Consider the following 27072-nt stretch of genomic DNA (forward strand, 5'->3'; position numbering starts at 1 on the left):
GCCTCCAGGGCCCCCCATCCCTCCTGATCCCGGCTCCCGTCTGCTGAGCCCCCGCAGGGGGCTGGGGGGAGGGGACGTCCGGAGAGGCGCAGGTGCGAGGGTCTCGGGATCTGGGAGGCCCCTCCTCCCCAGATGGAATTAGCCAAGTTGGGAAGAGGAATTCCACCTCCGGTGCGCGAGGGGACAGAGTCATGGAGATAATAATTATTTTGACAGTCTCCTACTTGTAGACTGCGTCAGCTTTTAACTCTCTTCCCCATTCATGATCTGATATTCATTCCCTTCCTTCTCTCATTCATTCTTCCACTTATTAGGCAAATATTTATAGAGCTTTCTCTATGTGTCTGGCATGTTAATAGTTGGAGATACAGCGATTATTAAGGGTTCTGGGTTTATAGGGGAAATTTAAAGAGCGACAACCTGTCTCAGCTCTGTGACTTACTATGTGGCCTTAGGCAAATAGGTTAATCTAAGTTTCAGGTTTCCCACCTGTAAATCAGAGCATGCAAAACCTCACAGGGCTGCTGTGAGGATCAAATGACACAATATTGGGGAACGATCTTTAAAAATCTCATGACACTGTGTGAAGAGAGATTATTCTTAATTTGCACCAGTTTGTTAGTTACTTCATTTATTCAATAAACATGTAAATCCTTAAGTTATTTCACGCTTTGGTTGAGCATGAGGCCTGGAGTGAGAACCTGGGTGTGAGTCCCAGTTCTCTCAGCTGTGTAATCTTTAGCAACTAACTTAACCTCTCTGAGCTTCAGTTTCATCATCTGAAAAATGAGCATGTCAATATCACCTTTTTTTAAAATTGAATTATCAGTTCAGTTCAATTGCTGAGTCGTATCCTACTCTTTTCAACCCCATGGACTGCAGCACTCCAGGCTTCCCTGTCCATCACCAACTCCCAGAGCTTGCTGAAACTCACGTCCATCTAGCCGGTGATGCCATCCACCCATCTCATCCTCTGTCATCCCCTTCTCCACTGCCTTCAATCTTTCCCAGTAGCAGGGTCTTTTCCAATGAGTCAGTTCTTTGTATCTGGTGGCCAAAGTATTGGAGTTTCAGCTTCAACAGTTTTTCAATGAATATTCAGGACTGATTTCCTTTAGGATGGACTGGTTGGATCTCCTTGAAGTCCAAGGAACTCTCAAGAGTCTTCTCCAATACCACAGTTCAAAAGCATCAATTCTTTGGTGCTCAGCTTTCTTTGTAGTCCAACTCTCACGTCCATACATGACTACTGGAAAATCCATAGCTTTGACTGGATGGACCTTTGTTGGCAAAGTAATGTCTCTGCTTTTTATTATGCTGTCTAGGTTGGTCATAGCTTTTCTTTCAAAGAGCAAGTGTTTCTTGATTTCATAGCTGCAGTCACCATCTGCAGTGATTTTGGAGCCCCTAAAAATAAAGTCTGTCACTGTTTCCATTGTTTCCCCATCTATCTGCCATGAAGTGATGGGACCAGATGCCATGATCTTAGTTTTCTGAATGTTGAGTTTTAAGCCAACTTTTTCACTCTCCTCTTTCACCTTTGTCAAGAGGCTCATTAGTTCTTCGCTTTCTGCCATGAGGGTGGTGTTGTCTGCATATCTGAGGTTATTGATATTTCTCCCAGCAATCTTGATTCCAGCTTGTGCTTCATCCAGCCCAGCATTTCACATGATGTACTCTGCATATAATTTAAATAAGCAGGGTGACAATATACAGCCTTGACATATAATAAAATCATCATTTTTTAAAAATTGAATTATAAAAAAAAATTGAATTATAGTTGACTTACAATGTGTTAGTTTCAGGTGTACAACAAAGTGATTCATATGTATATGTGCCAGTGTGCTCAGTCACTCAGTCCAGTCATATCTGACTCTTTGTGATCCTGTGGACTGTAGCCTGTCAGGCTCCTCTCTCCATGGAATTGTCCCAAGCAAGAATATTGGAGTGGGTTGCCAGGAGAAGGAAACGGCAACCCACTCCAGTACTCTTGCCTGGAAAATTCCATGGAGAGAGGAGCCTGACAGGCTACAGTCCATGGGGTCACAAAGAGTCGGACACGACTGAGCAACTTCACTGTGTGTATCACATTACTTTACTGTGTGTGTCACACTAATATATATTCCTTTCTAAGTTATCACAAGATATTGAATATAGTTCCCTGTGCTATATAGTAGATCTTTATTGTTTATCTATTTTATACACAGTAGTGTGTGTCTGTTAATCCCAAACTCCTAATTTGTCCCTCCCCTCCTTTATCGTTTGGTAACCATAAGTTTGTTTTCTATATCTGTGAGTCTTTCTCCATTTTGTAAGTTCATTTGTATCATTTTCTTTTTAGATTCCACATATAAGTGATATCTAATGATATCTGTCTTTGTCTGACTTCACTTACTTCACTTAGTAAGATAATCTCTAGATGCAAATGGAATTATTTCATTCTTTTTAATATCATCTTCTAATGTATCAAAGGAGATGCTTTATGTGAAAAGTACATTGTTCAGTGTAAATAAATGTTGGCTAAACTTGTATTTAGGGCAGATACTTTGGTTTCTAAGTCTCACTGCAGTATTTCTATTTCTGTGGCCCTTTCCCCTGTAATATCCAGTTCAGTGTGTGCACCCCTGGGGCTCTGAAGCTTCTGTTGCCTTCTTTCTGAGAGGAGAGTGAAATGGTGTATGTGGGGCAGGGAGGACTGTGTGATCAGGGAAGACTGTGTGACCTGGTCTTCTGACCTTTGCTGACCCTGAGGACCCTGATCTCTGGCTTCCTGATGCATCCTAGTTCCAGAGCACTGATACCCAGGGATTATCTCTGCCCTGGGCCTGAGTATTGTCCTTCCAGACCCCAGGCCCTCCCAGAGAAGAGGCCATTGTCTGAAGGGCAAGAGTAATGAACCTTGGGTCTTCCTCTTCAGGAGCAAAGCAGAGGCTGGGGACTCTGGATGCCTCTAGAGAGGGACTTGGGGAGGTCCCTGGGGGTGACCAGAGGGCTGGGGGCCTAGTGATCAGGAAAGGATGCAGGCAGAGGTGTTCAGAGGGGGTGGTGCTCAGAGAGGCCAGGGTACTTGGGTTAATCATCACTGTGCCTCATTAACACTGTGTCTGATGAGATGATCAGATGGCATCACCGACTCAATGGACCTGAGTTTGAGCAAGCTCTGGGAGTTGGTGATGGACAGGGAAGCCTGGCATGCTGAGTCCACGCAGTCGCAAAGAGCTGGACTCCACTGAGTGACTGAACTGACTGTGCCTCAGGTAAGGCCCTGCCAACTGGAAGCACAGTCAGTGTGACACAAGGGGTTGTGTGGCTGAAAAGGCACACAAGACCGTGTGTCCACAGCATCAGACCATGCCAGGCACAAAACGGTTTCAATTTGTGATTGAGACCCTGGAGCCTGGCAAGTGGGAGGTGAGACACTTTCTCCATGTTGGCCTTCTGTGCTGATTCCTAGAATCCTGTCTGTTCTAGGCTTCCCTTCCCCCTGAGTTTCTGCTGTTCCTGCCCTCCTTCCTATCTTCCTTCCTGATTTTCTTTCATGGATAGGCCCAGAGTACCAACTGCAAGCTAAATGCTGTGTGTGTGTGTGTGTGTGTGTGTGTGTGTGTGTGTGAGTGTGTGTGTGCATGTGTGTATGTTTGTCTCAACACTGTGCCTGCAGCCACTCCCACCTCCAGTTCAGCAGGCGTGAATGAAGCTTTGGCTCCCTGCCCTTATCCTTGTCCCCGCTTCCCTCTCCTTGTCTGGGTATGAGGCAGCCCTGCCAATCACAGTGAAGTCAAATCATTGACCCAGGACATGAACAAAGCTGATGCTGAGCAAATTGTTCGATTGCTGGGGCAATGTGATGCTGAGATTTCCCAGGAGGAGGGGCAAGTCATGCCCACATACCAGGTGATCCAGACCCATCCTCTGGACACTGCAAATAAAGATGCCAACCCCAACCCCACCTCAGCCTCTGCCCTCTCAGGCCATGGTTCCTTATTTTTGAAACCCTGAGAGCCTCTCCACCCCCACCCCCAATCCATTGTCCTTTGCTTGGCTGCTGATGCCCACCTGTTGCCTCCAGTGACTCTACAATGAGTCAACTCTGACCACCATGGAACAAGTGGCTGAAAAAGTTCAGAAAGTGCTGAAAGTACCAGCTCTCCATCTCCTCCCTGCTTAAATCTGTGTTTCCCTCTACATTTCTCTTTTCTTGGTCTCTATGTTTCACTTTTATAGACTTTAGTCCTCCTTTCTTCCAGTCCTCCCTCTTGGATCCTTATTGTCATCTTATCAATCAATAGTAATTATAATAAATATTATTGCATACTACTTTATGATTGACCATGCACTTTCACATCCATTACCTTCACAAAAACCTGTGAAATGGGTGTTATTGTCTCCATTTTTTTTTTTTTTCAGATGGGAAAATGAAGACTTAAGATAATCATAGTGGTGGTGGTTTAGTCTCTAAGTCATGTCCAACTCTTTCGACCCCTTGGACTGTAGCTCACCAGGCTCCTCTGTCCGTAGGATTCTGTCCATAGGGTTTTCCAAGCAAGAATGCTGGAGTGGGTTGCCATTTCCTTCTCCAGGGGAATCTTCCCGACCCAGGGAGTGAACCCAAGTTTCCTGCACTGCAGGCAGATTCTTTACCAACTGAGCTACCAGGGAAGCCCATAGTAGCTTGCCCAAATATACACAACTAATAATTGCTGGATAATGCACTTCTATCTATCTACCTATCTAGGACAAAACTGCTTTCAGTCCTTTTTTGGATTAAGTAAGGGTTTGAATAAGTAGCTAAGCAAGAGTTTTGGGTTAAAATTAATTTTTTCAAATCCGAGGTTCTTTCTACTGCACTGCACTCTCCGTGTTCTGTTCACTTTTGTGATAACAGGAGAGTTCTCTTATCAACAAAGAAGAAAGCATACTTTTCCTAATGGGCTGGGGCCTGGAGACCTAGGCATTTTTCTTTTCTCAGGAGCCTGGGGTGGGGTGGGAGGCTGAGTGGTGCTGAGTGAAGGGGGCACCTCTGGCAGGATGGCATTCCTCATGTCCGTGAGTATTTCAGTCCCTGGTTTTGCTCTCTCTGCCTTCTTGGGGTGACCCTCAGGACCATAAAACTCATCATGGCTCAGCTCCCAGGCAGACCCCCTCCAGCTCTGACTCTATGGAGCCCCATTTCTTCCAAGCCCATCTGAGCCCCACCAGTCTATTGCCAGTGTCTCTATGGCCCACACACCCCTAGTCAGTCATCTCCAAGCAGTGTCTTTAAGTGTCAGATTCCAAGCAGTACTGGCTAAACACTAACCTAAGAGAATCATTATACAACCTCTCCTTTCCAGGTATTGAAAATCCAAGATAATTGTTCCTTCCTTGTCTTTACTACTTCATGTTCTCTCCCCCTTGGCAGGTCTCCTTTAACCAGCTGATGAAAGGTCTACCTTGTTGTTGGTGGTGACAGGTAAGCTAAGTTGGCCTATGACTACTGTGTTTGACCTGAATAACTTCTTTTAGAAATTGAATTTGAATGCTTTTAGGCGGAGATTGTGTCAGTTTGCTTTCCGCTTTGCATTCTTATGTTGCCTGACTAACCCTCATAGGTATTTCAAGTTTTTCAACCCTACCGAGTATTTATCATGGTGCTCAACAAATAGTAGGTGCTCCTCAGTGATAGTTTTCCCTTCGTTTCCTCCTCTCAGAAGCAGCCTTAATAAACCATAGGCTTCTGCTTCCCAAGCAGTGCCACTGACCTTGCATGTGTCCTTTTAGGTCTGTGATGGCCTCTAGGGAGGGGACAGAAGATAGTGCCCTGGACAGGATTGAGGAACTGAAGAAGGTCTGTGTTTTCCATTGACACTCAGCCAGAGTCCTCTGTCCCTTCCTTCTCATGGGGACATCAAAGCCCCAGCATCCAGCCAAAGCCCATCCCCCACCTCTGCCACCCCTCCCCCACACAAATCCCTGCCCTGACATCCTCACAGTAGGTTTGTATCTGGAATCCTCTTGGTGGCCTCCCCTCCTAGGTGGCTGCTGGGAAGAAGAGGGTGATTGTCATTGGTGTTTTGGTGGGACTCTGTGAATATGAAAAAGGGTTATATGGATCAATTTTACAGGAATGCAGGCATAGGAGTGGAATAGCATGGAAGAGATGCTGACAAGATTTATGTAGATTTAGCTCGAAAACAGAAAGGATTTTTCGTAAGGAAGTTTGATTTTATGGTTAATTAGGATCCAGTTGTATGAATGTGGTTAAAGGGAAAGGGATCCTATCTTAGAATAACTGTGTACCAATCCATTTCACAACCAAAACAGAGAAGTCCAGGGGTCAGCCAACTATGTTGGTAGGTCAGTCCAACTGCTGCCTGTTTTTGTAAATAAAGTTTTATTGAAACAGCCATTTATGTTTACATATTGTCCATAGCCACTCTCATGCTTTAAAGACTGAGTTGTGCAACAGAGGTCATAGGGCCCAGAAAGCCTAAAAAATTTGCCTTCTGGCTCTTTACAGAAAAAGCTGACCCAGGATTAGTCCTTTGCTACTTAAAGTGTGGTCCTTACACCAGCAGCATCAGTATTACCTGGGGTTTGTTAGAAATGCAGAATATCAGTCCTCCCCACCTGGGATTTCCTGAGCCTGAATCAGCATTTTAACAAGATTCCCAGGTAGTTTGAGAAGCAGTGGGCTAGAGGACCCCGAGTTTCCTCTCAGCTCCACAGCTTTGACTCTGACTCAGCATTCACTCAGTAGAGCCTGGGCCCCAGCAAGGGCTGGATGTGAAATGAGGCATGTGAGGAGAGCAGGACACTGACCTCATGGAGCTTTCAGTTCAGTATTTTCAGACTTTCCTCCAGATTTTTCAGAGGAATTTGTTAAAAATATTAAGTCCAGGGCTTCCCTGGTAGCTCAGTGGTGAAGAATCGGCCTACCAATGCAGGAGACATGGGTTTGATCCCTGATCAGGGAGGATCCCATGTGCAGCGGAGAGGCTGGGCTTGTGCACCAAAAACTGTTGAGCCTGTGCTCTGAAGCCCGGGAGCCGCAGCTGCTGAACTCATGTGCTGCAGTTACCGAGGCCTGCAAGCCCTGGAGCCTGTGCTCCCCAACGGGAGGAGCCACCATGGTAAGGGGCCTGCACACCACTAGAGAGTAGCCCCTGCTTGCTGCAGCTCGAGAAAAGCCCTCACAACAAAGACCCAGCACAGCCAAAAATAAATAAGTAAAATTTAAAAGAAAAAGAAAATTTAAAAAATGTAGGTCCAAGGCATTCCCTGGTGGTCCAGTGGTTAAGATTCAGTGCTTCCACTGCTGGGGGCCACAGTTCAATCCTTGGTTAGGGAACTAAGATTCTGCAAGCTACATAGTGCAGGCAAAAATAAAAATAATAAGACAAAAAAGTGTAGGTTCATGGGGTTCTCCCCTTCAAATTCAGATCCAGTAGATTTTAAATGGGCCCAGGAAATTGCATTTAAATAAGCATTTGGGGGTATTCTGATGCACATGGGCCCTGGGCAGCAGTAAAGTAACCCCCTTATTGTGCCCTCCTCCCTCTCTAGGCTCCCTTTGTGCAGGCCAGATGGACTACTGCGTGGATAACCCAGACGTCTTTTTTGCCAGTCCTGGTTGGTTTCAACCCATTGAGCATGGCCAGGTGAGCCTTCTGTAGTGAAAAGTCATGTCCAGAGCCCCGGAGGAGGTTAGGAGGGAACCTATGAAAATTACAGGATGACCCACTGGAAAAAAAAAATAATAAAAAAAAAAAGAAAATTACAGGATGATCACAAAAGAGAGGGCAGGGCGAATATAGCCTTGTTCACCAAATCTCAGAATAAAAAAGTAAATAAAGGGTGTTTCTAGCTTAGAAAGCTTTTGGTTGGTTGGTTGGTTTGTTCTCTTATTTCAGAAAGGACTGAAGGCAGCTTACAAAGGATAGATAAAATATGCAAAAGCATACATTGAAAGCAGAGGGAAGAGGCAAGAAAAACACAGGTCAGAGGACAGAATGAGTTCAGGAAAATGATCCCACAAAGACCAGTACTTTCATCTGCTATGGGCCCCAAGCCTCTTTTCAAAGAAGAAGTAGTGAGTGCTGACTGGCATCCTACTCTCTCTCCTTTGCCTATTTTTCTTATTTTAGAGCCCTTTCTCCTTCATTCCACGAGCCCCTTTGGTCTCTCTCTGGCTACTCACATTCCCATCCTGTTTCCCTTTCCTGAGATCCCTGTGCCTCCAGATGACCTCCCTCTTATTCTCTGTCTAAATGGCCACTTTGATCTCAAGAAGGTCAGCATATTAAACCAATAATGCTAATTGTAATTCTGTGGATGCACTGCCTTGAGAGTATTAAAAAAAACGTAAGAAAGATTTTTGTAGGAGAGGTCTGATGTAGGCTTGAGGTAAGGTCCTGAAATATCCAAATTTTGGAAGCATCCTTGGAGATTCTGATGTACAGCCAGGCTGGGGAAACTCTGCTAAATAAACCATTGGAGTGGGCCTCTTGAAGAAGCCGAGGGTTTCCTGTCTCTGGAGGTATTTCGGCAAAGGCTTGTTGATTACTCAACAGCTCCTTTGTGTATCTAGTGGTGGTCTTGGGGAGAGGGACAGCTGAATTCTTTCAGAGACTTTTTCAACTCTCAGATTCCAGGCATGTGGTGTAATTAATATGAAGGTATAAATGATCTCTTTTAATGGAGGACCTTCCTTTACCAAAAATGTTTCTGCTGCAGTGGATGCTAATTTCAGGCACTGTGACTAAGTGAAATGAAGGATTTCAAACAATGTAGGCGTGGAGATCTTCCAGTTGTTCCTTAAATCAGTGGCTCCCAAACTTGGCTGATCTTCAGCATCGTCTGGGAAGCTTTTTAAAAATACAGATTTGGGGGCTCCACTCCAGAACTTCTGAAGCAGATTCTCAGAGTGGGCATGGAACCCAGAAATGGGTAATTATTAAAAAAAAAAAAAACAAAGCTCCCCAGGTGATTTTGATGACCAGCCAAGTCTGGGAATCTCAGTTTTCAACCACACAGTAAACACTGTCTCCTCTCTCTGCTTAGGTCTCCTCTGTCTGAGGTCTCTAGAAAGTTTCAGAAGTAGTTTGAGGACAAGTTATAGAAAACACTTTACCCAGTAGGTATGTAGCATATAAAACTTGTTTGACCCAGAAGTAATGCAGATGAAAAACATATTAAAATAGTTCAAGAAGGGATGGAACTTTTGTAGGAATGCCATGATAAGAGGAAGTTAGGGAAGCCATAGACAGAAATAACTTTTTGAGCTCTTGCCATGGTGAGTAATTCCCAAATTATCCCCTTTCAAAGCCTGGAGAGCCAACTACAGAAGATCCCCATTCTTTGAGATTCCGTGGTTGCACCTGTTGCTCTCCTCATCCACACTTCGTCATGTTCCTGATTAACTTATTCAAGGGAGGTTCCCAACTGTTAGGTGCTACACTTCAGACCTTGTAGCTTGGTTCTCTCAGTAGGAACTTCAGCTAGTGAGGGGTTCACTATTTGGAGAATTTCCAGAATATATTTCCAGGAATGCGAAAAGCTTCTGACGGACCCTAAAACTGAATAGGTGGTGACTTTGACATTTGGTTGATAGGCATTCCCTTAGGTACCTGCAGAGGGTGTAGCTAGTGTGGTCATGGCAACGAGACCTGTTCAAGGACCAGGTCATGAGGAAGTTCTGGTCTCAGGCTGGAACTTTACGTTTGAGTGTCGGTTTTGCTCTGGGCTTCAATTGCTGAATGTTTTATTAACCCTCATCCTTGAGGTTCAGGGACACAGTGCTCCTATGGGCATCAAAGCACATCTCTCTAGGAAATTGTAGACCTCTGACCCCAATCCCAATGTGGTCTTTGATCTCAAATCCCATCTAAGGTCCTTCCTTTAGATTCTTACAGACAATCCCCCCTCTGTCTCTCTTTGGGCCCTAGAAATGATCCTATTGAAGACTAGAGTTCAACATTCTGACAAATTGTGGAGCAGATGCAGAAACTGCAAGAGCAACAGGAAGCTTTTGTGCTCAATCCTGCAATTGGGGTGAGATCTGCCACTGCCCCTACCCCTTGCCCCCAACTCAGGATGGTTTGCCATTGCGGGCCTCTGATTTTAGTTTCCGTTACATCTTGTCTGAATTCCTGGCATTGTGTGTCTACTGAAATGTTGTAAATCACATCCTATTTTCTCATTTTGTTTTTTATCTTAAGATGTGTTATTTCCATTGTGGCCCTGTCGCTTAAATCAGTAATTGTTAAATACCTAAATGGTCTAGGGGAAGTTTCTATTTAAAGACATTCTTTTGCATCTCTGTGTGTGTGTGTGTGTGTGTGTGTATGTCTGTGTGTGTTTTGCTAAGTTCCTTAAGTCATGTCCAACTCTTTGCAACCCCGTGGTTGTAGCCTGCCAGGTTCCTCTGTCTGTGGGTATTCTCCAGACAGAAATGTCAGACTGAGTGGCCATTTCCTTCTCCAGGGGATCTTACCATATAGAAAGTATCAAGTAGAGTGGTGAACTGCTTTATGTCTCTTTTATATGTTTAAATTTCAAATATGGGATTTTAAAAACAATGGGATGCAGTTTCACTCTTCTGCCTTTCTAAAAGTCTCCAAAATTGACTTGGGCTTTCTAAGCCTCCTGTGCTCCTGTTCCTTTTGTCTCTGGATTGTGACTGCATCTCACTAGCATCATCTTCTCTTCTTTTCACCTTACAAAGTATCTTAACCAAATCCCTGATCCTCTCTGCCAGGGATGGGCACATCAGTGACATTTCCTTGACCTTCCTTCTGCGAGATTGGAAGGCAGGAATTCCATATCACCCAAAAGTTCTGTATCTTTCATCTCCCAGGGACTCATCTCTCCTCCTCTCTGCAATTATTTACTTTTAATCTCCTATTCTCAAACACTGCTTTTTATCATTCTCTTTGCTGTCATCTCTTTATCTCTTTGGTGTGTCATGTTACATATCATGTTGTGGCTGCTTCATCGGTCTGTCCAAAGGACAGGAAATGTGGTTAGTAAATGCTAATGGTTAGTAAATGTGTGTTAGTAAATGTGGATTAGTAAACTGCTATTTAAAAAGGGGAGGATGTAGGAGGGAGAAAGTTCTTGGGAAAAAGAAAAACCCTCTTTGAAAACCCTTATCCCCAAGTAACGGAAGACCCATTATTCTGGCTTTGTCTCCAAAGTCCTGAATGTACCATAGAAATGACCAAAGAGGGGCTCTTTCTCTCTCTCTTCTCTTCTCTCAGTTAAACTCTCAACCCAGCATTCCTCATCACAGCACACTGGGGGCCACTAGTCCTACTAGTACCTGTGCAGTGGCCACTAACCAGAGCACATGTCCAAGAGCCACTGTAACCAGACTGCATGCACAGTGGTCACTAACTAATAAACTCTAGGACCCTCTTTCCATTCCCAGATTCTCTGGGGTGTCATCATCACTCCCCAACCTGAGGGCCTCAGTGACTCCTTCTGGATGAAAGGTTGAAATGCCACCAACATCCTTCTGGAAGCCCTGTTGCCAGCAGCCCACAAGACTGTGGACCATTGTAGCATCAGGACCATTGGACCATTGTAGATGGGGCATTGCAGCATTTCCAAGGTAGGGAGGATCTGGACCAGAGAGAGATCAGAGTTGGGCAGTTGGTGGGACAGTGCAGGTGGAGAATGGCAGATCCAGACCTGGAGACTGGGCTTAGCAGCAAGACTGAGGCCCTGCTGGTCCTTCCCTGAGAAGGGAGCTGACTGGGGACACTGGTGGTCCCATGACACAGTCACGGCATCTGACTTGTTCCCAGTGGACCCTGAGTTCCTCATGTCCAGACCTGATCCCTTTGCCCACCTGAGACATCCAAAGCTAACATGGCTTCTGAGAGTCTTTGCTGTGGGGATGGTCCAGGCCATGTGGGGTAGAGGTGATATTGCTGTGTGCCTGGTCCGCTCCCCAGGGTCTCTTGCCTGGCTTCCACATGGTTCACTTACCTCCTTGTCAACTCTCTGATCCCATCCTCCTCTCAGCGCTCTGGATGCTCTCTCCCACTCTCTGCTCTTTAGTCTTCTTCCCACCAAAGCCCTTCCTGCCCCTCTTGAATGCAATCTGGCCCTTCTTTCTGCACCTCCACCAGGGACCAGCAGAACTTAGTTTCAAGGGAATTGTGCCGTCCCTTGAATTGGGTGGGAGGGACCTTGGTTTTCTGAAGGGTGCACTGGGCCTGCCCTGGGAGATGGTCACCTTTCTCCCAGATGACTTTTGGAAATCCTGCAGACATTTGAGCAGGCTTATCAAGTGACCTATGGTCAAAGCCCCAAGATTGCCACCCTGATGAAACAGGCCAGCACCAGGTGTGTAGATGTATATTTGGAGGGAGGAAGTGGCCTGGGCAGAGAATATTCTGAGAGCAGGGGAGAATCTATGGGATATGTTAATATGGGAAGGTCTGGGGATGGGGGCCTGTGTGTTGGAGGGTCAGGATAGGCTTTTGGTTCATTTATTCCTATGCTCTTCCATGTGTATTTTTCTCTGATCTCTGGACTTTTTTCACCGTGATCTCTCCTTTCACGTCCTGACCTCTGACCCACCCTCAGCCTGGCGAGAAAGGCCGAGTGTACCTGGTTGGCTGGCAGACCCTGGGCATCATTGCCATCATGGATGGAGTAGAGTGCATGCATGCCTTTGGTGCCGATGGGACTCTTGTCCAGACTTTCCTCCTGATTCTTCCTGATCCAAACCAATTGGTCTGCTATCCAAATTCTTTCCTACTCCAACCCATGGCGGGGCTCCTTATCCAGTTTTCATCCTGCTCTATCTAGGTAGGCATTCAGTCAAATGCTCCTTCTTTTTGAACCTTTACTCAGTCCTTGATCCCTTGCTTAGCTATGGCCTCCCATGTGTGTTACTCCACACCCTGCACCCTACTTGCCACTTTCCTCCCAGTCCCACTGACACCTTCCCAAGCCTAGAGCCTTCCTGTCCTATGAAGCCTCTCACTCCTCTCTCCCTGATTTCCGGGATGTCCATGGATTTCTCATTGCTGATCGCAGTGGCATGTTTAACCAGGAGGCTGAGCTTATCAACCAGGTGGAAAGATGATGGGATGTGGGGAAGTTGGGAAGATAACTAGTGTGCAGAGGGTGGGAGAAAAGAGGAAGTTAGAAACAGGGGAATACCATGGGATTCCTTTCTAGAGAAGGGGAAATGGGTTAAAGGTCGTGAGGCTTGGGGCAGCATGGGGACAGTGTGGGAAGCTCTTTATTCACCCCTCTAACCTGGCTCTAACGGAGAAGGCAATGGCACCCCACTCCAGTACTCTTGCCTGGAAAATCCCATGGACAGAGCAGCCTGGTAGGCTGCAGTCCATGAGGTCGCTAAGAGTCGGACACGACTGAGCAACTTCACTTTCACTTTTCACTTTCGTGCGCTGGAGAAGGAAATGGCAACCCACTCCAGTGTTCTTGCCTGGAGAATCCCAGGGACGGGGCAGCCTGGTAGGCTGCCGTCTTTGGGGTCGCACAGAGTTGGACACGACTGAAGTGACTTAGCAGCAGTAGCAGCAACTTGGCTGTAGTCCAGAGCTCTTCCATCAGCTGCGTCATCTTGGACAAAACACTTTTTACTTCTTTGAGTCTTGGTTTTTTATTGTACATCCGTAGATAAAAGCTCTGGACTCAATGTCCTCTAAGGGCCTCTTTGGTCTCCAAGTCTGTGTGTCAGAGTTTTTCATGGGAGGCATTCTCTCCTCTTTTTCTGCTCCAGGGTCCCCATTTCTCCTTCTCCCAGGAAGACTTCCTGACTCCCATCCTGCCGTCCCTCACAGAAACTGACACTGTGCTCTTCATTTTCACCCTGGATGGTGAGAGGGAAGGTGGGAATGGTAGGGTGAGGGGCTGGAGGCAGCAGAGTGACTCAGAGGAACTATCATTTGTCCAGGTCTTAGGGTGCCTGCTCAGAGGTGGGGGCAGCAGTATGTATCCTGACTGGGCCCCAGGGGAGGAGGAAGAACTGCCAAAGAGCCAGCCCTTCCACTCTGATGGCCTCTCCCTCTCCTTAGACAACCTCACAGAGGTGCAGACACTGGTGCAGCAGGTGAAAGAGAAGACCTCCAACATCCAACGTCCAGGCCTTGGCACACAGCACCGTGGGGCAGTCCCTGTCAGTGGGGGGCCAGCCTTGAGGAGGGGACCCCGGGGAGCAGTGACAGCCAGGTCTTCCTGGAGATGCTGCTCCTGCTCCTCTCTCTCTCTCCAGATCCCTCTGAAGAAGCTCTTCCCCTCCATCATCAGCATCACATGGCCACTGCTTTTCTTCGAATATCAAGGGAACTTCATCCAGGTATGAGGGATGAGGAGGTAACGTCTACAGTGAGGGACACAGAAAAGGAGGGATCCCAGGAATTAGAAAACCCAGCGCTAGGACTTCCCTGGTGGTCCAGTGGCTAAGACTCTGCTCTTCTACTGCAGAGCACAGGTTCGATCCCTGGTTGAGGAATTAAGATCCCACATGCTGTGTAGGTGGTGCTAGTGGGAAAGAACCCGCCTGCCAATATAGGAGACGTAAGATATGTGGGTTTGACCTCTGGGTTAGGCAGATCCTCTGGGGAGGGACATGGAAATCCACTCCAGTATGCTTGCCTGGAGAATCCCATGGACAGGAGAGCCTGGTGGGCTACAGTTCATGGGGTTGCAGAGTCAGACATGACTGAGCCATTAACACTTATTACTTATGTTGTGTGGAATGGCCAAAAAAAACCCAAAAAACCAGAAGAACAAGGAAAACCCAGGGCTGGAGGGTAGAAAGGGTTGTTTGACTTCCACGAAGCCAGCTGGGCAAGTTCTTGTGTTACCAGGTCACTAATCAGAGTTTTCAAGTCAATGGGCTGCTGCACTCAGTTCTCTTGAGAAAAATGCAAAAATACAGGATGGGCCACCAGTCAGCTGACAGATACTCTTTTATCCTTTTTCACAGGTTAATTATCAATACCACAGTCATCTACACTATGCAGAAGCCTTTGAGGCATATTTTTTTTGCAAGTTGTCCTATGAGTTCACTGCAGATAACAGTACACTGATACAGTCCCTGCTCACTAATGAAATTATGATCAGTACAAGCACTGGTAATAACTGTAGAAATAGTAATCACTTTGGGTGCACTTTGCAGTTTAGGGTTTGGAGTGAGCACCAGGATGTCTGGATGCCACTTCAGCTCTGCTTTGCGGCCCAAAAGAAAAAGCAGTTTTACACATCTCTGGTCCTCAGTTTTCACACACAACATCCCTTATCCTCCAAAGGGCAGAACCAGGCCCCTGAAGAGTGGTGGTGTTGCTGGAGAGATGTGGTCTCATCCATTATTCAAACCACTTCCTCCAGGAAGCTTCCCAACTTGACCAGACAACAGCTGGCGTGCTCCTTACCTGCCCTCAGAACTCAAAGGAGGTCCCTCTCTGAGCAGGGAATCCACACCCCTTTCAAAGTGTATCTTTGTCTTTCCTTCTAAATGGTGTTCATTCATCATATCCCTATTTCTCTTGGCATGCTTTCCACATTCACTGTTGCTTTTGAGCTCTCACATCTCTCAGAAGTCTTTTCCAATTACACCCACCTTGTCTAGACCCCTTCCTTTTACGTTATATACTTCTTTACACTTATAGGTTCCATTGCATAGTCATAATACCTCATACACAGAGGCCTTTGCACTTTACAAAATATGTCATGTATGTTATCTCAGTTCTCTTAACAATCTCCTAAGGATTGTGTGTTTAATGTCTCCATTTCCCAAATGAGAAAGCTGAAATGAAGACATTAAGGGGTTGTAATCATGACTACACAACTAAGACAGGAATCAGGCTTTTTAAAAATCAATTACTATTATTTTTTGCTGCACTGGGTCTTCATTGCAGGTGGGTTTTCTCTAGTTGCGGCGAGTGGGGCCTACTCTTCATTGTGATATACAGCTTTCTCATTGCTGTGGCTTCTCTTGTTGTGTAGCACAGGATCTGGGCTTGTAGGCCTCGGTAGTTGCAGCGTGTGGGCTCTAGAGTGCAGGCTCAGTAGTCGTGGTGTGAGGGCTTAGAAGCTCCACAGCATGTGGAATCTTCCTGGACCAGGGATCGAACCTATGTCCCCTACATTGGCAGGTGGATTCTTATCCACTGCACCATCAGGGAAGTCCAAGAGTCAGGATTTGAACCCAGTTTGAATCCAGGTTTTGTGACTCTAAATCCGTGGTTTATTTCACCATATGGTATAAATTTCAACCATGTTCATGAGTTGTGTGAGATTCTTTTATTTATTCATTCAGCAAATAGTTTTAGAGTACCTGTCACATGTCAGGTACTATCCCAGGGATAGGGGATATAGTAGGGAATGGCAATCTGTGATATTTTAAAGAACTGTATTTTTAAAGAATATTGTAACTATGGTAGCAATTTGTTTTTTTTATTGTCAAAACTTTCAGAAATACAGAAATCAAAGAGAAAAAAAAACATCCATAATCCATCTTCTTCCAGGAAAACCCCTCAGACAAATTTTAGAGAATATCCCTCTATTTTTTAGTGCATTTGTAAAATAGTTATATAAAAACAGTATCATACTCGGCATGCTGTTTTTAACTTGCTTCTCTTTATTTAAAATTATAAACACCTTTCTGTACTAATGTTATTTACCTCATAATTTCATTTATTTATTTATGACTGTGCTGGGTCTTGGTTCCTTTGAATGAGTTTTCTCAGTTGCGGCGAGTGGGGGCCACTCTTTGCTGTGGTGCATGAGCTTCTCACTCTGGTGGCCTCTCCTTTTGCGGAACACAGATTATAGAGCACAGGCTCAGTAGTTGTGGCCCACGGGCCCAGCTGCATCCATGGCATGTTGAATCTTCCTGGACCAGGGGTTGAACCTGTGTCCCCTGCATTGGCAGGTGAATTCTTATCCGCTGCACCACTAGGGAAGTCCCTACCTCATCATTTAAACTTTTATTTATTTACTTATTTAGTTATTTATGGCTGTGCTGGGTCTTCTTTGCTGTGTGCAGGCTTCTCATTGAGGTGGCTTCTCTCGTTGCAGAGCACCAGCTCTAGGGCACTCAGGCTTCAGTCGTTGTGGCATGTGGGCGCAGTAGTTTTGGCTCTGGGCTCTAGAGCACAGGCTCAGTAGTTATGGCCCACGGGCTTAGTTGCTCTGAGGGACATGGACTCTTCCTGGACCAGGGATCATACCCATGTCTGCTGCATTTGCAGGTGGATTTTTCACCACTGAGCCACCAGGGAAGCTCTCTGCTTCATCATTTTTAATGTCAGTATAGTATTCCTTGGAATGGGTGGACCATCATTTTTTTATTCTAACCCTAGTCATCAGATGTTATGGTTTCAACATTATGGCTTTTCTTAAAATGCTGCATAGAATATCCTTATACACACATTTGACACTCTCATTAGTATAAACCTCCAAAAGTGGAATCACTGGGTTAAAGTATGTCTAAAATTTTAAGGCTTTTTGATGCATACTGGTATCTCCAAAAAGGTTCGTAAATAGAGGGTAAAATTGGTTGTTCCCCCATACCCTTAAAATACTGGGTAGCATTGTTCTTTATAATCTTCAGTAATCAGCAAAGGAAAAAACAAAAGGCATTGAAGTGTGAATTTATATTTCATTACTTTGGAGATTGGCTGCTTAAAGATATCTGGTTGCCTTTGAATATATATATATATATATATTTTTTTTTTTTACTGCACTCTGCAGCATGTGGGATTTTAGTTCCCATAACCAGGACTGAACCCACACCCCCCTGCATTAGAAGCAATTTTTATTGCTTCCTGAATATTTTTATCTTTTTGTATTGCTTCTTCATATCTTTTGGGCATATTCACCCATTCTTTTTTAGGGTATTTTTTTATTACTAATTTATAAGAGGGAGTATTTATAGCAAGGATGGTAGCCCTTTTTTCCCATTCTATATTTTCCCCTGGTTTATCATTTTTAATTTCTATGTTTCTGATGTAGAGACATTTTATTTACACTTTTTTTACATAGTCAGATCTATCAGTTTTTTTGTGTGTGTTTGTGTGGTTTTTGTCTTTTGCTTGATTCTGGTTTTTTATCTTTTACATGTACCGACATTGTTTAAAATAAAGAGGCTTCTTTTAAAGCTTATAAATCTTTAGTTGTAGAAATATTTTTGATGTAAAATCTGCCCACACTTTTATTTTGAAAACGTTCAAATCTGCAGAAAAATTGCAAGAATAGTACAATGAACCCCCATATGCTTTTCGCTAGATTACCAGTCATTAACATTTTGCCACATCTGCTTCATCTCTTTTTTCCCCTGAATCATTTGAAATGTAATTGGAGATATGATACTTGACACAAATTACTGTGTTCCCTAAGAACAAAGGGCATTTGTCTCCATAATTACCACATAATTATTGCTCGAGAAAATGACAATTAATACAACATGATTATCTCAATACAGACTATATTCAGATTCCCCCAATTATTCTTGTATTGTTTTTATCTTCCGGATCCAGGATCTGATCAAGAACAATGTGTTGCATTGCATTTCATTATGTTTCTTTAGTTTCCTTTAATCTGGCTGAGTCCCTCAGTCGTTTTTTATGTTTTTCATCAAAACAGTGATGTTTTAGAAGTCTAGACCAATTGTTTCCCAGTATGTGCCTCACTTTGGATTTGCCTGATTGTTTTTTCATTATATTCACCTTAAATTTGGGGGCAGGAATCCTGCATAAATGTGGCTGCTCCTTTATCAGTGTATCACATGGGGAGGTTCCTGATATCAGTTTGTCCCTTTGTTTGGTGGTGCTATGTTTGATCATTTGGTCAAGGTGGTATCGTTAGGCTTCTTTTTATGTTATTCCTCAGCATCTTTCACCCATGATTTTAGCATCCACTGATGATTCTTCATTGAATCAATTATTACTATGACAGTTTTCAAATGGTGATTTTTCTATTTCTACCCTTCTGTCTACATTTATTGGTTGGCATTCTTCTGTGAAGAAGAATCTCTCTCCTCTCCCCATCTTATCTACATTTATTTAGTATTGATGTAAACTCATGAATTTTTGTTGCTCAGTGTGTTTTAATCTATTCCTGTTATTACTCATTTTAATGCTCAAAATGTGAGCTCATTCAAGCTGGCCCTTGTGTTCTTGTGACATATCTATCCACATTAGCATTTAGACACTCTACTGTGCTGCTTTTTGCAAAAAAAAATTTTTTTCCTGTTCTCTTATGCAACATACATACTCTTTTATGCCTTGCATTTTTGCTTAACAAGATATACTGAAAATCTCTCCAGTTTATAAATCTCTTCTTCATTATTTACATTTGTGTGTGTGTGTGTGTGTGTGTGTGTGTGTGTGTGTTTATGTACCCAGGGGAGAATAGTATAACTTACAGTTGACTCTCTGTATCCATGGTTTCTCCCTATCTACATGTTGTTATTAGTCACTCAGTCATGTCCGACTCTTTTGTGATCCTATGGACTGTAGCCCGCCAGACTCCTCTGTCCTATGGATTTGCCAAGCAAGAATACTGGAGTGGGTTGCCATTTCCTTCTCTGAGGGATCTTCTCGACCCAGGGATCAAACCCATATCTCCTGCATTAGCAGGCAGATTCTTTATCAGTGAGCCACCAGGAAAGCCCCTCTCCACATGTAGGAGCACAAGATGTAGGGGCACAAAAATGTTGGCCCAAGTTCACCTTATAATTTCCCTGATTCCAGCCGTGGAATCAATCATTTTCCAAGGAACCCTGATTGTTAGTAGAAACTGATATTTAGAGAGCTAGGTACTTGGTATGCTCACTGCTCCTGGCTTGTTTTGCCTCCAAGCCCTTTCAGTAGAAAGAAAAGGAAATATATAAAGACATATGTTTTCAAAGACACATATATATACATGTACTCTGCTCCAACATCATCAGTATATTTATGCATCTGTTCAGTCCTGCAGTGAATACCAGTTTTGGAACTACTACCCTCGTACCACTGTCATCAACAAACTTACCAAGAAGTGGTCAAGATTTTTGCAGTTCTTTTTGTCCTTTGGTCACATCCCACTCAAGATAGATAAAATGTTCAAAAGTCACTTGTAGTAATTTTTTTTCTTTGTGGTTATGTTATTAATGTGAGATACAGTTAGGTTCATTTGTTTTTATTTGTTTTCAATTTCAGATTTTTTTTCAGTGTTTGATCTAATTTTGTCTTTTGAATATGTAAAATGTGAAAGTAAAAGTCACTCAGTTGTGTCTGACTCTTTGTGACCACATAGATTATACAGTCCATGGAATTCTCCAGGCCAGGATACTGGAGTGAATAGCCTTTCCCTCTTCCAGGGGATCTTCCCAACCCAGGGATTGAGCCCAGGTCTCCTGCATTGCAGGCAGATTCTTTACCAGCTGAGCCACAAGGGAAATATAACATGATTTAAAAGTCAGAACTTAAAAAGTTGTTTTCTTTTCTATTCCTTCCCTCCCATTCCCACTCATCCCTGCAAGTAACAATTTCATTTGTGACTGATTTCTCCTCCTGTGTTTTTTTTTTTTTTTACCAAAAAAGTGTGCGTGTGCGTGTATGCTTTGCACTTCTTTCTTATACAGGAGGCAGCTTACTATATATACTCTTCTGTGCTTTTGTGAGGCATACTGAAAATAACTGCACTTTGGTTTATAGAACTCTTTTTTGAAAAGCATCTCTATTTTTATTTTTTAAAAGAAAGTGGTTTATTTATAAATTTATTTTTTAACTATTTTGGCCATGCTGTACGGCTTGTGGGATGTTAGTTCTCAGACCAGAGACTGAACCCGGGCCCTTAGCAGTGAAAAGCATGGAGTCCTAACTACTGGACTCCCAGGGAAGTTCCTATAGAACTCCTCCTCATTATTTTTCACATTCAGGTGTGCTCTACATGTGCAAGGTTATTTGGGTAGTCTCTTCTGCAGGGCACTTGAACTGTGTGTTTATGTATATACATGCTGCTGCTGCTAGGTTGCTTTAGTCCTGTCCGACTCTTTGCTACCCTATGGACTGTAGCCTGCCAGGCTCCTCTGTCCATGGGATTCTCCAGGCAAGAATACTGGAGTGGGTTGCTATGCTCTCCTCCAGGGGATTTCCCCACCCAGGAAGTCTCTTTTGTCTCCTGCATTGGCAGACAGGTTCTTTACCACTAGTGCCACCTGGGAAGCTCTGTAAATATATGAAATACACTCATTTTCTAATGATTTGGTGGTCTTGATGATCCTTTGATTGTGAATTCTTTATAAATTAGAGATATTAGTCCTTTACTTCTGATATACAGTTAACAATTGAACAAGGCAGTGGTTAGGGGCACTGACCCTCTGTACAGTGGAAAATGGTATAACTTATAGTCGACTCTGTGTATCCATGATTTCTCCTTATCCACATTCCTGGGATAGGAACATTGTAGTACTGTGTATTTACCATTGAAACAATCCATGTATAAGCGGCCCCTCGCAGTTCAAACCCATGTTGTTCAAGGGACTCTATATATTATATTTTCTATGAGTTTTAACAATACAAAAGTCTTTGCTTTAATATTTCTGGGGTAAAACTTATCAGTCTATCTTTTATTGAATCTGTATCTTGAGGAACAGAAAGCACCCCTCACCTTACCCCCACCCCCAGACTGGAAAGGAACTCCATCTGTGTTTTCTTTTAGTACGTGTTTTCTTCTAGTAAAAATGGTCTTTCTCTTGCTCTCTTTTATCAAAACCATTTTTTAAGTGGAAGTCTGTTTATTTTACAATGTTCTGTTAGTTTTGGGTATACAACAAAGTGATTAAATTATATAGTATATATAATTCTTTTTCAGATTCTTTTCCATTATAGATCATTATAAGATATTAAATGTAGTTTCCTGTGCTATACAGTAAGTCCCTGTTGCTTATCTGCTTTATATATAGACATGCTTAAATGTTAATCCCAAACTATCATTAGGAGTTTATTCTTATGTATAGGGTGAGGTATGGACTCAATTTTATATTTTTCTGAATGACTATCCAATTGTCCCAGTATATATTTTTAAAGTTAATCTTTTCCTAAGTGGTTTGAGATGCTACCTGTATCAAACACTCAGTTCCCAGGTGCAGTGGTTTATTTCTGGAAATTTGTGTGTGTCTGTCGATGTGCTGATATCATACTGTTTAAATATAGATACTTATGGTATATTTAATGTCTGATAAGGGCTAGTCCTTTCTTCAATACTCTTCTGTATAACTACTGCCCTTTTTCCACATGAACTTAATTTTTTATAAGATTTATTTATCTTTATTATTTTTTGGCTATGGTGGGTCTTTGTTGCTACATGCAGGCTTTCCCTAGTTGCGGTGAGCTGGGGCTACTCTTTGTTGCAGTGCACAGGCTTCTCATTAATGGTGGTTTCTCTTGTTGCAGAGCATGGGCTCTAGGGCGGAGGCTTAGTAGTTGTGGCACATGGACTTAGCTGATCTGAAGTATGTGGGATCTTCCTGGACCAGGGATCGAACTAGCATCCCTTGCATTGCAAGGCAGATTCTTAACCACTGGACCTACAGGGAAGCCCTCCACATGAACTTTAAAATGAACCTGCCTAGGTTCAAATATGTAAAACTTAAAGTATTTTTATGTTTATTTGTGTGTGCTCAGTCCTGTCAGACTTTTTGTGACCCCATGGACTGTAGCCCACCGTGCTCCTCTGTCCATGGAATTTCCCAGGCAAGAATACTAGAGTAGGTTGTCATTTCCTATTCCAAATGGTTAGTGATATAACTCAGATTTGATTGATATCTCCCCAGCTGCATAGTCTGACATGTAGCCGATAGCATCAGTACTGCATACTGGCCAGCTTTATTCTGATTGGTCAGATTTCTTTTCTTAAACTCAAGAGTGTTTGTTGATCACTTGTTAAGTATTTTCAATATAGACCTTGCCAGGGGTTTGTGTGACCAGCTATTTATAGAGTTGCAGAATAAGGAGGTAGTAGTAGTAGTAGTAGCCTGTTTCCTCAGCCTGGTTAGAACCAAGTACCTAATCCCCTCAGTTCCTTTACTGGACTCCTGGTACCCTCAAAGATGTTATAAATGCAAGATATGAGGACCAGGAACAGGTGATAATTAACACAGTCCCATGTATTTGTACAACTTTTCAATTTTCATTGTGATTTCATATCCAGGAAATGATCGTGGCTCATCACTAAATCAGAAGACCTGGATTTAGGTCCTGATTCTATGTTTCACTATTAAGTTATTTTACTTCTGACTTCTAGTTTCCATATATGTAGAAATGGGTATAGAAAAAAATCTATTTCATAGGATTGTTTTAAGAATTGAATTAATTATTCAATAAACATCACAGTAACCATGGTATTGATCAGTAACCATGTATTAGCCATTACCAAAGCAAATTTTGTCTGCACTTTTGATCCTTGGATTCCTGTCTTATAATAGGGCCCTGTTTATTCTGCTGCTCTACTGATCCCTCATTTTTCATATTCCCATATAGCTGCCCTATTTAGAAGTTCCATCATGAGCTAAGCACCAAGTGGGTGCTGAATGCAATGAGTACAGGGGGTGCATGTGCTTTTCGGGCAGATCCTCCAAAACCACATGTTGGACCTCCTCATTCATAACTTCAAGCTCTTCTGGTGAGCCCTGGCCATACTGCAGGTAGGATGTGATGGGGTGGGGCTGGGTGGGGCAGGGTGGGGCCTGGCCCCAGTGCCTAGGCTGCCATAGGAAGCATGTTTCAGAAGTATGGAGATGTGTAGATGTGAGGGCTGACTTTTCTTCTGTGCCTCTCCTCCTCTTCCTATCAAGTCCATCATCCTCTCTAAGAAGTCTACGTGCACACATGGATGCGTGTTTGTGAAATTATAACTATTAGGCAAGAGTCCCAAGGTAGCTAGATCCAGATACGCAAAATGATGTGCTCTAGAACTGTCAGCCCTTAGCTTGTTTTCCTCTGGGTCACTCTTACTCTTAGGCAGGTGTTCTCCACTAGGTGGCAAACTGGCCACCAGCAGTGCCAGCCTAACATCCTACCCGTCCAGCAACCCTGGTGGAAGGAGTGTTTATCTGTCCCCGTGATTCCTGCAAATACCCGGGGGAGGGTTCTCATTGACTTGTCTTGGCTCACATGCCTATCCCTTAGCCAATCACTGTTCTTTAGGGGAAAGCAGCCCTCTGCCCAGGCCTGGGTCATGTGTTCCAATGGAGGAAGGGGCAGGAAGTGAGCATCAATCAAACATAGGTCACACATGTCTATGAGAATGGGGGAACAATAATTCCCCAGAGGAAAATCAAGGTGCTGATGCCAGGAGGAGGAGAAACGGATGCTGAGCAGATAGCACAACAGATGGTCCTGAAAGTAGGGTTGCTAGATATAGCAAAGAAAAGTACAGGACACTGGTTAAATTTGAATTTCAGATAAATAAAGAATAATTTTTAGTGTAAGTATATTCCATGCAATATTTGAGACATACTTACACTCTCTCTCTCTCTCTCTCTCCCTATACACACACACACACACACACACACACACACACACACACACACATATATATTTATTACCCATCTGAAATTCCAACATTTTAATTTTCTAAATCTGGTAACTCTACATGAAAGGAATCAATCAACGGTCATTTAGTGAGCAACCACCAGGGCCCCAAAACAACTTTTTAAAACGAGTAAAGCCAACCAGTCAACTGGGAAAAAAAAAATCCTTCATGCTTTTCTTGTTTCCAAAGTTGGGGCAGGTCAGGGGAGCCAGAGTATATATGATCCAATCCTTGCCACCCCAGTATCGCCCAGCTAATGGAGGAGAGACAAAGCCAGTACTTGAAACAGAGAACAATTAAGTGTCAAATTGCATGATCCTTACTGAAGTCCAATAGAATGTCAGAGAATGTAGGATCTAGGCACTATAGCAAGGCAGAAGGCTTCACAGAAGAAGCGATGTTTGAGCTAGGCCTACAGGTTATAGCTCGGGAGAGGTGAAAGGCAGAAGGGCATTCTTGTGAGAAGAAACATTAGCCAAGGCCCAGAATGGGGATTAGGCATGATATGTAGGAGAAACAATCTGGAGTCATTTTCACAGAGTGGTGGTGAGGGGTGATGCGGGAGCAGGAAGGTGATCAATTGTGGAAGACTAAAAACCAGACAGGAATTTAGACTTGCCAAATGTAGCTAGATCTGGGCTGTCCAAGATGGCAGCCACTGGTCATACATGACTACTGGAGCCCTGAATTGAACTGAACTCTACATTTTGTTTAAAAAGTGAAACAGTATAATTTTTTTCATGAAATACAACTTTATTCTTTTGGTAGGACTATATTTCACTTTTGCATTGAAATTTAGCACCTGAACTGAAATGTGCTGTGATTGTAAAATGAAAACTGGATTTCAAAGACATGGTACAAAAATATTATAAAATATCTCACTCATAGTTAATTTTTAATACTGTTTACATGTTGAAATTATATTTTGGATATATTGGACGAAATAAAATGACCAAAATTGATTTCACCTGTTCCTTTTTTAATGCAGTACTAGAAAATTTTAAATTACATATGTGACTCACATTTTATTTCTATTGAACAGAACTGAACTACATAGAGAGGAGAAGGGTGGTGAAAAAAAATAGAAGCAAAGTTTGCAGATGAACAGTCCTGCAGCAGCATAAAAGATGGAGTGGTTTGGGAGGAAACCAGAGGGAATGAGTTCAGTTTAAGATGATCAGCCTCTGGGGTTGGTGGGACATGGCCAAAAATGTGCTCAATTTGCTATTAATTCTCCAGTTTAACCCAGCCAATCAAGACCCACCACCAATGCTTTTAGCCCAATTTTCCTTTATATCTGGGGATTTGAGTTTGGGATTGCTTACAGGGATGAATACTCTATGACTGGTCTTCGAGGTCCCATCCTCCCCATCTCCTGATTGCTTTTCCTTCCTTGGCCCCATTTTCAGCTCCCCTGGCGTTCTAGCCCAACATTGACCTTCCTGCTTCTTCCACAGCGGTTCTCCAGACAGCCCAAGCATGATGGTTCAAGAGCCTCCTTTAGGTGATCCACTTCCCTCAGCCACTGTTGGATGATATGCGGGAAGCTCCCATCTTCCATGTCCAGGTTGCACACGAGAAGGAACATGTAACTCGTCAACTGCTAGTCATTTAGCAAACACCAGTGGCAACCCACTCCAGTATTCTTGCCTGGAGAATCCCATGGGCAGAGGAATCTGGCAGGCTACAGTCCATGGGGTCGCAAAGAGCTGGACATGACTGAGTGACTTCACTTTCATTTCTCTGAGTACTTATGGTGTGTCAGGAACTTGACTTGGCACTGAATTTACAAAGCTCAGTGACACTCTGCCAGGAGTTCCCTGCTCATGGAGGCAACATGGGTTGTGACAAGTATCACAGAAGTGTGAAACAGGTACTATAGGAGTGCAGAAAAGGAGTCTTCAGTTTTGCTTGGAGGGGAGTTAGGAAAGAGAGGGAGAAGGGGTCTTTGAACTGGGTCATGAACCAGGCCTGGATTAATAGGAGTTTTCTGGATCAGGATGAAGGCTTCTCTCTGCTCTTGACCCACCTCATTCTAATTTCTAGTCTTTGGAAACTCCCTTCTATTCTTTCATCCAACCTGGTAGCTTCTGACTCCCACACTGAATACGCAAGCTCCTCCAGGGTTCTTCCTCAGATGACCTTGTCTTCCCAGGCTTCAGTTCTCCCTGCCTCTTCCCTATGGGTGATCCCCATAGCCTTGCTGAGCCTCCTCTTCCAGTGCTGCAGTGCTCCATCCCCGAGGCCTAGGCACATCTGGCTGCAGCTCCGTCTGTGGGGCTGTCAGGAGCGCCCTCTCTGGGCCAAGTCGGAAGCGCAAGGCAGACCCGCTGGAGAGCCTAAAACCTGCCCTGCCGTGAATTGGTGTTTCTGGGCGTGTGGAGGGGGCACAGCCCAGCCCAGCCCAGCCCAGCCCACCCCTTGGAGACTTGCTGGGCCAGCAGCAAGTGTGGTGGGAGGAGAGGCCCATTCTTCAGGAACACCAGCTGTCCAGGGTGGGGAGATGGTTTCTCTCCTTTGGGGAGA

At 43.9% G+C, this 27072-nt stretch overlaps 1 protein-coding gene across 1 annotated transcript; it reads left to right on the plus strand.

Annotated features, from left to right (window-relative positions):
- Positions 1-3351: 3351 nt before the first annotated feature.
- Positions 3352-27072, plus strand: GCKR (glucokinase regulator). Its single transcript, XM_043917752.1, is given in 28 exon segments — positions 3352-3411; positions 3740-3782; positions 3785-3894; positions 4070-4144; positions 4548-4560; positions 4997-5046; positions 5402-5427; positions 5429-5452; positions 5761-5827; positions 6015-6066; positions 6668-6669; positions 7546-7640; positions 9927-10031; positions 11440-11540; positions 12216-12343; positions 12586-12670; positions 12990-13069; positions 13745-13841; positions 14040-14098; positions 14100-14144; positions 14237-14320; positions 23506-23556; positions 23558-23656; positions 25061-25072; positions 26015-26133; positions 26731-26764; positions 26767-26821; positions 26824-27072. Coding segments are annotated over 28 exon segments (1854 nt in total). The 3' UTR covers positions 26907-27072.

Source organism: Cervus elaphus, chromosome 11, assembly GCF_910594005.1.
Source record: "Cervus elaphus chromosome 11, mCerEla1.1, whole genome shotgun sequence".
Taxonomy (NCBI): Eukaryota; Metazoa; Chordata; class Mammalia; order Artiodactyla; family Cervidae; genus Cervus; species Cervus elaphus.